We start from the raw sequence: 11,999 nt of genomic DNA, 5'->3' as shown, positions 1-11,999 counted from the left end.
CTACTTTAGTATCAAATTTATAAGCCAAATCATCAACACTCCTACGCTGGTCACAAAGACTCCAGAAGCATTTAACATAACTGTCTGCGTAGCACTGAAACTGTCCCTGCGGCTCGAACAGTACCAGCCCTCGAGGAGATGGCTTGTACCAACCCTCGCATCACATTCGTCGTTTCAACACCATTATTTAATTAATATAACAAATATAATAGAAAATAAACTTGTATTTTTTGTATAATTTACATAATTAATGCAATAGTGCAACGCAAGGAAATTACATTTCGAATATTATTTTGAAATTCGAACAATATTCAAAATAGAATTTTATTTTTTTAATTTAATATCAGCTGTTTTATAACAATTTCTAAATATATTGATTTCAAAATTTTCTCGTATGTTTACAATTGTATATGTCACTAGCTATGCCCGTGGTTTCAATCGCATGAAATTTTAAGCTTATGGGTTATTCTGATGTATAAGCTATCATACTTACTTGGCATTTATAAAGATACTATGTAAATTATCCGAAATATTTAGCGTTATATTTCGGACAATTTACATAATATCTTTTTTAATTAATATAGTCCACGTGTTAATCTGATGTATAAGCTATATTACTGTAACGTTTCATCAAAATCCGTTAAGTCATTTTTGCGTGAAATAGTAACAAACTGTCCATCTATCCATCCATATTAACAAACTTTCGCGATTATAATGTTAGTAAGATGTTTGCGTTTTCTATTCCCAGATGGCGCACTCCAGGGGCAGGTAGAAGCACGCGGGCGCGGTACGGAGTCAGCATTGCTCAATGAGCTCCACTCAACGCTGGCGTCCCATGCCGCGCCCGACCACGACTGGCAACACACCCTCACGCTCATCCTTAAAGGCCTCGTCTTCGCCACCATCATACTCGGAGCCGTATTCGGGAACGCCCTCGTCATCATATCCGTTCACAGACACAGGAAACTTCGGGTCCTCACCAACTACTATGTCGTCAGCCTGGCCGTCGCCGATATGCTTGTGGCTCTATGCGCGATGACGTTCAACGCCAGTTCAGAATTGACCGACGAATGGCTCTTCGGTCCAGTGGTGTGCGATGTATATAATTCTTTAGATGTCTACTTCTCCAGCGCTTCCATTCTCCATCTATGCTGCATATCCGTAGACAGATACTACGCTATTGTCAGGCCTTTAGAATACCCAGTGACTATGACGCCCAGAACGGTATGCTTCATGCTGGCGAATGTCTGGCTATGGCCGGCCTTCATCAGCTTCGTGCCGATATTCATGGGATGGTATGCCACGGAACAACACCGGCAATACAGAAGAGCCAACCCGGATGTGTGTATATTTAAAGTGAATATGGTTTATGCGATAGTTTCTTCGAGTGTTTCGTTCTGGATACCAAGTTTGGTCATGATATCGATGTACTGCAGGATATTTAGAGAAGCGATAAGGCAACGGGAAGCGTTGACGCGTACATCATCGAATATACTACTGAATTCTGTTCATATAAAACATACTTCGCATTCCGCACACCATTCGCATTACCTGCACCCTGATAGAAGACCATCAGACATTAGTCCAAACTACAGCACATTTACGGAGGTAGGACCCGAGGAGACTGAGTTTGGTGGAGAAGTTGTGATGTCGCTTGGTGATATTTGCCCCAGCAAGGAAGCCAGTCCAAGGAAATCCGTGAACATTAGTTGTGATACAGCAAGCTCTGGATACTGTTCTGGTGGATCGAATAAGCGGTCTTCTAGTGGGCAACCGCCTGCTGGTTGGAGGCCGAGCTGTTCTTCTGCCGTAGCTACCAGAGATTTGGCGAAGGCAGCCACTGAATTGAATGCACAAGGTAAGATTTGATAATAATAAAAATAAGAATCATTTATTTATATTAATATTAAGAAAATTTGTATACGATTATATAAATTTTTAACTATACGAAATAAAATCTTATTTGAGGGTATACAATTAAAAAACTTATTAGCTTCTGTGCTAGATAAATAATTGTGTTATGGCAAGGTAAGAATCTCAGACCATACCACACGACTCATTTTAGAAATGTTATGTCAGTCAGTAACTTCAATGCTAAAAGCAGATGTTTAGAATTAGGTAAACCAGAAGTACCCCACGCAAACTACTTTATATATGTAATATTATTTAAATATAATTAAAAAGAATGAAAAAATACTTACGAACTTGATAGAATATTAGTGAATAAATGAAATTTGTAAAATATTCTAGGATAGCAATATACGGGTAGCCAACTCGTTCATTCTAAAATAATATTATATTAACCCTGAAACGATTCACACAGCGCCGTCTACTCCCAAGAAAAGCAGAGCTTATTTTATACGTACTAAACAACCGATACATATACTTAGACATTTTTTTAATACATTCCTAATATATATAGAGAACACCCAGAGCAATATAGACAAGAATACTCATAAATCAGTTTTTGAATTCGCTACCATCTAAAGTAAAGCTGTGTGCTAAACCGTTAGACCATCAAGGTAGTCAATGGTTGACAATAAGGTATGCGGTTTCAGAGGAGCTTCCTCCCGCGTACCCTTAAATTGTAGAATGACCTACCTGCTGAGGTTTTCTCACGAGACTACAGCATGGGGTTTTCCAAGAAGGAATATTAAGATTTCTTAAGGGTCGGCAACGCGCATGTGATACCTCTGGTGTTTCAGGCGTCCATAGGCTACGGTAACCGTTTACCATCAGGTGGGCCGTTTGTTTGCCACCTACGTGGTATAAAAAAACGATTTAAAAAAGGTAGAGAATGCAAAAAGTCAGCTTACTATAATTGCTTGGTAAACGAAGTACCGTAATTGTAATTATCATCTGTCAATTTAATTCTCCTAGAGCATAGTGAGGGCTCAGTGTAACTGAATATTTCATTTGTTTCAACCAATGCGTGTAATAATTTATGACCCGATCTGAACTTTCATGGTTGAATAATTATTCATGTGACTGAAAACGAAGAACGGGCTATAATCGAAGTTTCCTGTATGAAACATGATTTCTCTATATTTACTTATTTTCTACATGACTTCATTTCATAGACCATATATATCTATATCTATATTTTTTATTATTACAGAATGAAGTCGCTTCCGTTGTCTATTCGCTTAGATCTTTTAGAGTACCCAGCGGATTATGATCGTTTTTTTCATCTCAGAGACAAATTCGTAACTGTGTCACGGTCATAAAAAATAGACAATAATGTTTAACTGCAGATTCTGTTATCTGCAGATTCTGTCAAACTGAAGAGGAAACGCCGCTTCACATCCTATGTGGTTGTAGCCCACTCATGCATAAACGAAATATCTCCTTTGGAAAGTTTACACTCTTTCCCGAGGAGATAAAAACCATCGCCCCTAAGAATATCCTTCAATTCTTGTCCCTGACGGGTCTAGGTAGCGAACTTTGAAAAAGGGCGAGCACAATAGATCTATGTAGGTCACAGTGCTACAGGTGCTACAAACATCTGGCCAAACAACCCAATAAAAAAAAAACATTCAGGCGTCCATAGGCTACAGCTAATTCTTTACCATTAGATGGGCCGTATGCTTGTTTGCCACCTACGTAATATAAAACATAAAAAACACGCAAAATAATTTGCAACTCCGCCTCTGGATAACAACTCATAAGAACAAAACAATAAAAAAATGCAGATGAAATTGAGATCACCCTTTTCCGAATAAAACAAATTTAGGGTCGGGTATTGCCAACCCTAAATTTGTTTTATTATATACGTATCACTCCTGGTGCTTCAGGAATCTGTAGGCTACCGTAACTTTTACCATAAGATCAACTGTATCGTATGCCTGTTTCCTAAAAGACGCAAATTACTTTCTAGCTTCACCTCTGGATAACAACTCATAAGAAAACAATAAAAAAATGCAGATGAAATTGGGATCACCCTTTTCCGATTTCAATAAAAGAAAAACATAGAAAACATGCAAAAGACTTTGTAACTGCACCTCTCGATAACAAATTATCAAAACAAAATAAGAAAAAAAATGCAGATGAAATTGGGTTCACCCTTTTCCGAATTCAATAAAAGAAAAACATAGAAAACATGCAAAAGACTTTGTAACTGCAGCTCTCGATAACAAATTATCAGAACAAAATAAGAAAAAAAAATGCAGATGAAATTGGGATCACCCTTTTCCGAATTCAATAAAAGAAAAACATAGAAAACATGCAAAAGACTTTGTAACTGCAGCTCTCGATAACAAATTATCAGAACAAAATAAGAAATAAAATGCAGCTGAAATTGGGATCACCCTTTTCCGAATTCAATAAAAGAAAAACATAGAAAACATACAAAAGACTTTGTAACTGCACCTCTCGATAACAAATTATCAGAACAAAATAAGAAAAAAATGCAGATGAAATTGGGATCACCCTTTTCCGAATTCAATAAAAGAAAAACATAGAAAACATGCAAAAGACTTTGTAACTGCACCTCTCGATAACAAATTATCAGAACAAAATAGAAAAAAAATGCAGGTGAAATTTAGATCACCCTTTTCCGAATTCAGTATAAGAGGAAGAACATCCACTAATTGCATCCGGTAATCCATCAACACCTACAACAGCATTACTGTTCCGTTGTATCCCCCTTTGAATCTATCAAAACGAATGTCTAGCAAGAAAAACCTTTTTGTATTGCCAATAAATTGTCTCGGATAAGGATATCTTTGTGCTCCCTTATTTTCTTTTCGCCCCTTTAACTTGTCAATATATCCCCGATATTCGCGTACCAAAGTTCGCGTTCTTATTGATAAGACGAAACAAATGATGCGAGTTTCTAGTGGGCACTCGAAACATTCACTGCGCCATTTCGAGTAGGATTTTCTAGATAACTTAGTATTTGTTTTGGATTTAGCTATGTCTAAAACGTAAAATCGAAACGTGAATAAGTCTAACAACGATATTACCGGATAAAGTAACCGATTATGATTGATAGGAATGGATAATGTAGCTGTTACATGCTATTTAATTCGTATCATTATTGATTTTTAATACCAAATACCGGATATACCAAATTCATTATACGCTGGCAAATACTACCGACATAAAATTTTATGATTTCGGGCGTAACATAAATTGTATTATATATAGATAGAAGACATAGATATCGTAAGCGATACATAAGCTATTTAATACCGCATATAAATATACCTATATTTATATGCAGTATTAAATAGCTTATGTAACACTTATAATATATATTAAATAGTTTGTGTACATACGTATGCAAATACGACTATTTGTAACGAACAATACTAATCTTAAATAACTAATGCATATCTTTTGCTTTGAGCATTGTTAGTGTTAAGCAAATTCACCTATTTGTGTCACTTACAATTAGGTGAATTTACATACATATGCATTTATATGCAGTATTAAATAGTTTATGTATCGTTTGATATTTAGATGTCAATTATACATAGATTGTAATCAATTACATCGCGAACGGCTTCGATGGTCTGTCTATTTAGCACACCTTCCGATGGTTGTGGATTCGATTCCTCGCACGGTACGAACATTTGTATTCTGAGTATTTTTTTTTAATAAAAGAAGCATACGGCACATCTGATGGTAAATGGTTACCGTAGCCTATGGACGGTGGTTTGTGAGGGACTGGGTGTTTTCTATGTGTATTATGTAATTACAAAAATATATCTAAGTGTACCTATTAGTTGTGTAGTCCATTTTGAGTATAAACTCTGCTTAGCTCGGGACTATATGACGCTGTATAATCGCCTAGAGCTATTACTATTATTATTCTATGGTTTTCTTACTGGTTTCGAAATAGTTAATGGAAAACGGTAGCTTAGATTTAAATTTTATGAAAAATAATAATTCTGAATAGCGAAATATTACATCACAAAGTTCTTTCAGAATTATCTTTATCACAATTTGATGTCTAAAATATAATTATTATAACTTAAACATAGCTGTCGGTATTAAGTTAGCTTAGTGAGTTTGAAGAGTTTACGTGCCCTGGCGTCTTAGACAGGAATCCTTCAACCTGAGCTTATTTGAGGCTTTAAAGCTTTAATAGAACAGTCTTAACGTAAACTTTTAATATGAGACTGGCCACTTTGAAAGCACAAATAGGACTTCGGACCATGGCAACTAATAGAAATAATCTTTTACAAATAAACTTATTTTTAAGAGATTCTGAGTAGCTCTGTATTTATGTTTCTACCTTCAAATAAACTTTGTTTTTAATTACTAAGTAGTTGAGTATTTGTGGTTATATCACAAAGTTTCAGCAGTTTTAGCGGAGAAGAATAAACAAGATACACTCTGTACTTTATTTTATTATTAAAATGGCAAATAACGCGACTGTTCATCATCATCAGATTATATGAGGCAATCGTCGCATACATATATATGTATATACGTATCACGATATCACGTTATCATGTGACGCCCATAGTAATATTTATGATTTGCCATTCTGGAGGATCGATTGATTATTGTCAAATACCTATAACACAAGCTCAGCTTAGATTGGAACTAGATGGCGCTGTGTGAAATGTTCAGGGTTATCATTATTATTATTGAATTAATAAAAGGGTTACAAATGCCATTCACATCATCATCATCAGCCCATGCAGTCCATTGCTAAACATAGACCTCACCCAAAGCACGCCACTGGGTATGATTTTCACAACTTACCTATTTACTTCCCTCGTAAGTCAGGTAAATTTTGTATGAATAAGTAATTTCTCTTTACATGCCTTTAGCTACCAGAGTTCCCAAACAGACTCACTTTCACACTTATAACATTCAAACGAATTTTGGTATCGATTTGATAACAAAAAATATAGTAACATCGTTTCAGAATCAACGTTCTACAAATCGATTGGACCGTATTCTAATAGTTTTAATTAACTTAACCAAAACTTAGTTTTATCAGAGAAGCAATCAACTTCTGCCGACGGTATCGTAATTGAACGAGCTGATTTGATCGCACCAGTTAAATCAGTTTTCAACTAATTTCGGCAAAGCTAATGAAGTTTGTCGATACCTTACATAATGTATTCATTATGTATTAGCTACTCACCCCTGCTTCACACGGATGTACATGTATTATACATATAAACCTTCCTTGAATTGTCTATTGCTATAAACTGAGATAAAAGCAGATACATCATCATCATCATCATCATCATCATCATCATCATCATCATCATCATCATCATCATCAAGATACGCGCGTTATAAAGCGCACATGTAGATAACAATAATAACATCATCGCCATCGACATGGAATTCATCATCAAATGTTCTCGGATACGCAGCGAAAATGGATTGAACCAGCCGAGTACAGCATGGCGTTTTTTCAAAAAATATATGTTAATATTTCTTAAGGGTCGCCAACGCGCATGTGACACCTCTGATGTTTCAGGCATCCATAAGCTACGGTGACTGTTTACCATCAGATAAGCCGTATGCTTGTTTACCGCCATAGTAGTGTATAAAAAAACTCAGACAGATAGTTTTGTCCGAGGCAGACTTTGAAAAAACTCGTCTGCATGAGTCAGTCTCTATTTCAGCCAAGCAGCTTGCGTATAGCTGTGTTTTAGTTGCAATATTAGATTAGACAGCAAAGCTAAATAAGAAGCCTGACGTTATAACTGAGTCTTATCACTGATGACGGCCTCGGTAATCTAGCGGTTTAAACATTAACCTTACCTCCGATTGTCGCGAGTTTGTTTTCTCGCTCAGTACAAATATTTCTATTCATGATTATGATTGTTTGTTTTGATATTATATATTTGCAAAAAAAGTTTTTATTTTAGTTATCTAGTACCCATAAAACAAGCTTTAATTACCTTAGGACTAGATTGCGCTATATGAATTGGGTTATAATTATACGATAATAAAAATACAGAAACAAATATACTTTAAAATTAAATAAACTGACAAACACATCAGTTGTATATATTAGTATATATAGATATTCCAAAAAACAGCAATATTCATAATATTAATACAAGATTTAAAGACAAACTTGCTGTCCCCAAGTATCGTTTAGAAAAAGTTAATAGGTCTTTTATGGGAATAGGTATAAAAATTTACAATAAGATACCAAAAGATATGTTGGAATTACCCTTAAATAAATTCAAAACATCTGTTAAATCATATTTACTGAGCAAAGCCTATTACTCACTAAACGATTACTTGAATGACGAGTGTGCATGGCAATAGTTGTTCATGCACTGATTTTCATTTAATGTTAGACATAGACACCTATATAAATATACATTGTAAATAAACTGGCTTTAAAAAAAAAAGTAATTCAATTGAGTTTCTTGCCAGTTCTTCTCAATTGGATCTATATACCGAACTGGACGGTAGGGAAAAAAATAAAATTATAATGTAAAATTTGACGTTCATAAGCGGCTAAAATGTCCTACATGAATAAATGATTTTTGAATTTGAATTTGAATCTGAAATACTGTAACAAAGTAACCAACTTACATATTATTCATCTGTAGCAATTGAACTCGACAAAGTTTTTCTTTAACGATAAAAACACAAAACCAAAGTAAACATACTTACGGAGGCTTTAGGGATCATTTTGTATATTTAAATACATCAAACCTGTAAAACCAGGGCCGGAGTAAGGGGTGTAATATAAATAATAATAAATAAGCGACTTGTACACGCGAGATGTTGTTGTAAAATTATAAAAATGCTATTAGAAGTATTAATTAATATTATTTCCACAATATACATTAATTATTAAGCTTATATATTTCGCTTTATTTATATAATTTTTAGAAGTATATTGGTACGTTTATATATATATATATACACAAACCTATATATATGTATATTTTTTTCTGTATTTATCTATTTAATACTTGTAAAATTATATATACAGAGAATGCCATCAGGCATTAAGTATATATATAATAAATACATACATCGGTTATTTTATAGTGATCACAAGGACGGGCTTATGTCACCAAGTCACATGCTTACACAATTGTATTTATAAATGTTGTTTACAAGACTGTTTAAAAATTTCCTAATTATTGAACACGTATCTAATACTGATTTCTGTAGTTCAATGTAACTAGATTTTCTTAATTGCAGTTAATGTAATGAAGAATGCAATTATTTTGGGATCATTCCATGTGGATGATAGAATAATAGGGATAATTACATATTATTATTATTATTAATAAGAAATTTATATCAATAAATATTAGTTTAATATATTTGGAATTATTTAATACAACTTTGTACAGAATGTTTTGTTTACAAGATTTTTTATTGATTATCATTAAATGATAACATATCGACAACATCGTAGCATTACATGGATTTACTACCGGCATTCGTCCTCAAATAAGGAATAAAATTTTGAGTACCGATAACAAACCAAAATAATCCAAGAGACGGTGTGATAAGTCTCAAAATCCTTTCAGCTGTTTAGCTGTGGAAAGAAATAAAAAAAATACTAAGTAATAACATAAATACATAAAACTATACTTAAGCTATACTTGTATCTTATTAATTAGGAATATTGCCTACACCTCTTGTTGTTGTAATAGAGCTATTATTATATGTAGACCATAAGTGACCACACGGACAGCCGATGATTATAAACTTGATAAAAAAAAATAACTGGCAACCCTGTACTATAATTAGTAGACGACCTCGGTGGTCTATCGGTCTAGCACACCGCTTTACATCCGATGGTCGCGGGTTCGATTCCTCTAACGGCATAAATATTTGTATTCATGAGTATGATTGTTTGTATCGGTCTGAGTATTTTCTATGTAAAATGTGTATGTATTTACGAAAAAAAATATCTATGTATTCGTATCAGTTGTCTAGTACCCATAACACAAGCTTTAGCTAGCTTAACTTGGGTCTTGATGGCGCTGTGTGAATTGTCCTGAGATTATTATTATTATATTATATTATTATCCCTATCCAGTTTGTAATCTATATAATCTGTGATCTATGAAAAGTAACAATCCCACAAACGTACTACAGAAGCACTTTCGCTTTTAAAATATTAATATGAAAATATGGATATAATGTAATGAATTATTCAACGCCCTCTCGACTCTCCCTTAATCCGGCCCTGTGAAAAATATTAACATTTCCCCGTATTTCTGCAGGTGCGTCCCTCCGCGCGGCTGGCAAATCCTGGCGGGCGGAACATAAAGCGGCGCGTACACTGGGCATCATAGTCGGCGCGTTTTTATTGTGCTGGCTACCATTTTTTATGTGGTAAGTACAAGTAAATGATTTATAATTGACACAAATCAAAAATCTTTTATTAATGTTTAAGATATAAGGTTTTTAGGTTGATTTATTTTGTCTAAACTACTAGGTTACCGAGGCAATATGCTTTTATATACGCTTTGTAACGAACAAACACACTTTCTTTATTTAAATTATTAACCGGGTCTTAACATGAATATTTTATGGCAAATAAAGGTATTTACCTCTCTCGACGTTTCGACTAGGTTGCACTAGCCGTGCAGTCAGCTCGTGACCACGGCTAGTAAGACCCGGTTAATAATTTAAATAATGTATATTAAACACGAAAGTTTAAAATTAAACACACTTTCTGATATTACAATTCAAAATTAAAAAATATATACATACATCTTTATTCATGTATCTCTATTATAGATGCTTATGATATGTCAAATCTACCGTCAGTTCGGAATGATTTCGAGTTGAGAAGAACTAAAAAAAACTAAGTTCGTATTCTTTTCAAATAAATGTTGTACATGTTTACAATAATACGGATTCATTTTTAAATTCGAATCTGCGAGAATAGTGTGACCACCAGCATATGCTATTGCAAAAGCAAATAGCCTATCAGTATTTCTAACCCGAACAGATCAGTCCCAAATCAATATTAGTAAAGATTAAAACGCATACATAAATTTTAGCCGCAGCTGGCCTTTACAGCTTCACCGAACGATAAGGGGCGAGTGCAGATGGCACTCCAAACTCGCGGAAAGACTTATGGAGCGGCTGAAGACCAACTCCCGCCTGACGGATACGACTTTAGTCTGAGGTCCGGCCGCAGGCCGTCGTAATTTCGATCCCCATTTGAATTGGACGGAGGATCGATCAGAGGAGTTCGAAGTTTTTAATAAATACTAGATTTATTAATAGTTAATGATATACCCCATTTATTCGCAGGTACGTTACAACGAACGTTTGCGGAGAGCCATGCGAAACACCAAACATTGTTGTTGGTGTGCTATTCTGGATCGGCTATTTAAACTCAGCCCTGAATCCGCTCATTTACGCGTATTTTAATCGCGACTTCCGAGACGCATTCAAAAACACGCTCATGTGTGTGCTGCCTTGTTGTTTCAGCTGTTGGAAAGACACGGGTACGGCGCAGTTTGTATAATTACTACACACTTGCGACAAAAAAATCGCATAATTTATTTCGCGATTAATTGTACTCATGTAAACACTATTGTATATTAGTTCTAGTAATTAGAATATAAAATGCGATTTAAAATCGTATCGAATTGTTATTTGCTTAATATCGATAGAAGATATGTTAGTATTAAGAGAAATGATTGGGTATAATTGAAATGATTCTGTATATAATTAATTGTGTATATATTTAAAGTGCTACCAAATTATTTAGATTGCCTAATATAGGGCAATCTGTTAGTTATAAATATCGCGATAATAAAGAAATCTCATGACTCGGTAGCATTCCATCATGTAAAAAAAATATTTCGTACCAAAATGTCTTTGCTGCATGTAAATTGGTCTTTTTTTAGGCACTAATTCTATAGTGCCTACCAAAGCATACTGTGATCTGTGTTTTTAAATGTCAGTTTACATGGAGCGAAAAATTTTTATTTAATAAGTTTTTTTTTAATTTATAACATTATTACATTACTCATAGTACTTTATTATTCATCATAAACATTATCGTAATACTATGAAAT

At 34.3% G+C, this 11,999-nt stretch overlaps 1 protein-coding gene across 1 annotated transcript; it reads left to right on the top strand.

Moving 5' to 3' along the window:
- Window positions 1-873: 873 nt before the first annotated feature.
- Window positions 874-11,443, top strand: LOC131845417 (octopamine receptor beta-3R-like). The gene is made up of 3 exons (XM_059194481.1): window positions 874-1,858; window positions 10,185-10,296; window positions 11,227-11,443. Exons 1-3 carry the CDS (start codon window positions 1,015-1,017, stop codon window positions 11,441-11,443), a joined length of 1,173 nt encoding a protein of 390 aa, XP_059050464.1. The 5' UTR covers window positions 874-1,014.
- Window positions 11,444-11,999: the final 556 nt, after the last annotated feature.

This window comes from Achroia grisella, unplaced genomic scaffold, assembly GCF_030625045.1.
Source record: "Achroia grisella isolate CSIRO2021 unplaced genomic scaffold, CSIRO_AGI_Agris_v1 utg474, whole genome shotgun sequence".
In the NCBI taxonomy this organism is placed as follows: domain Eukaryota; kingdom Metazoa; phylum Arthropoda; class Insecta; order Lepidoptera; family Pyralidae; genus Achroia; species Achroia grisella.
The sequence above is the reverse complement of the archived record's forward strand: the minus strand, read 5'-3'. Positions and strand labels throughout refer to the sequence as shown.

Excerpts from the sequence above, each read along its gene's own strand:
- LOC131845417 (XM_059194481.1), top strand. The coding sequence starts at position 1,015 with ATGCTTGTGGCTCTATGCGCGATGACGTTCAACGCCAGTTCAGAATTG. Across the intron at positions 1,859-10,184 it reads CACTGAATTGAATGCACAAG|GTGCGTCCCTCCGCGCGGCT; the intron begins GTAAGATTTGAT and ends GTATTTCTGCAG. Across the intron at positions 10,297-11,226 it reads TGGCTACCATTTTTTATGTG|GTACGTTACAACGAACGTTT; the intron begins GTAAGTACAAGT and ends ATTTATTCGCAG.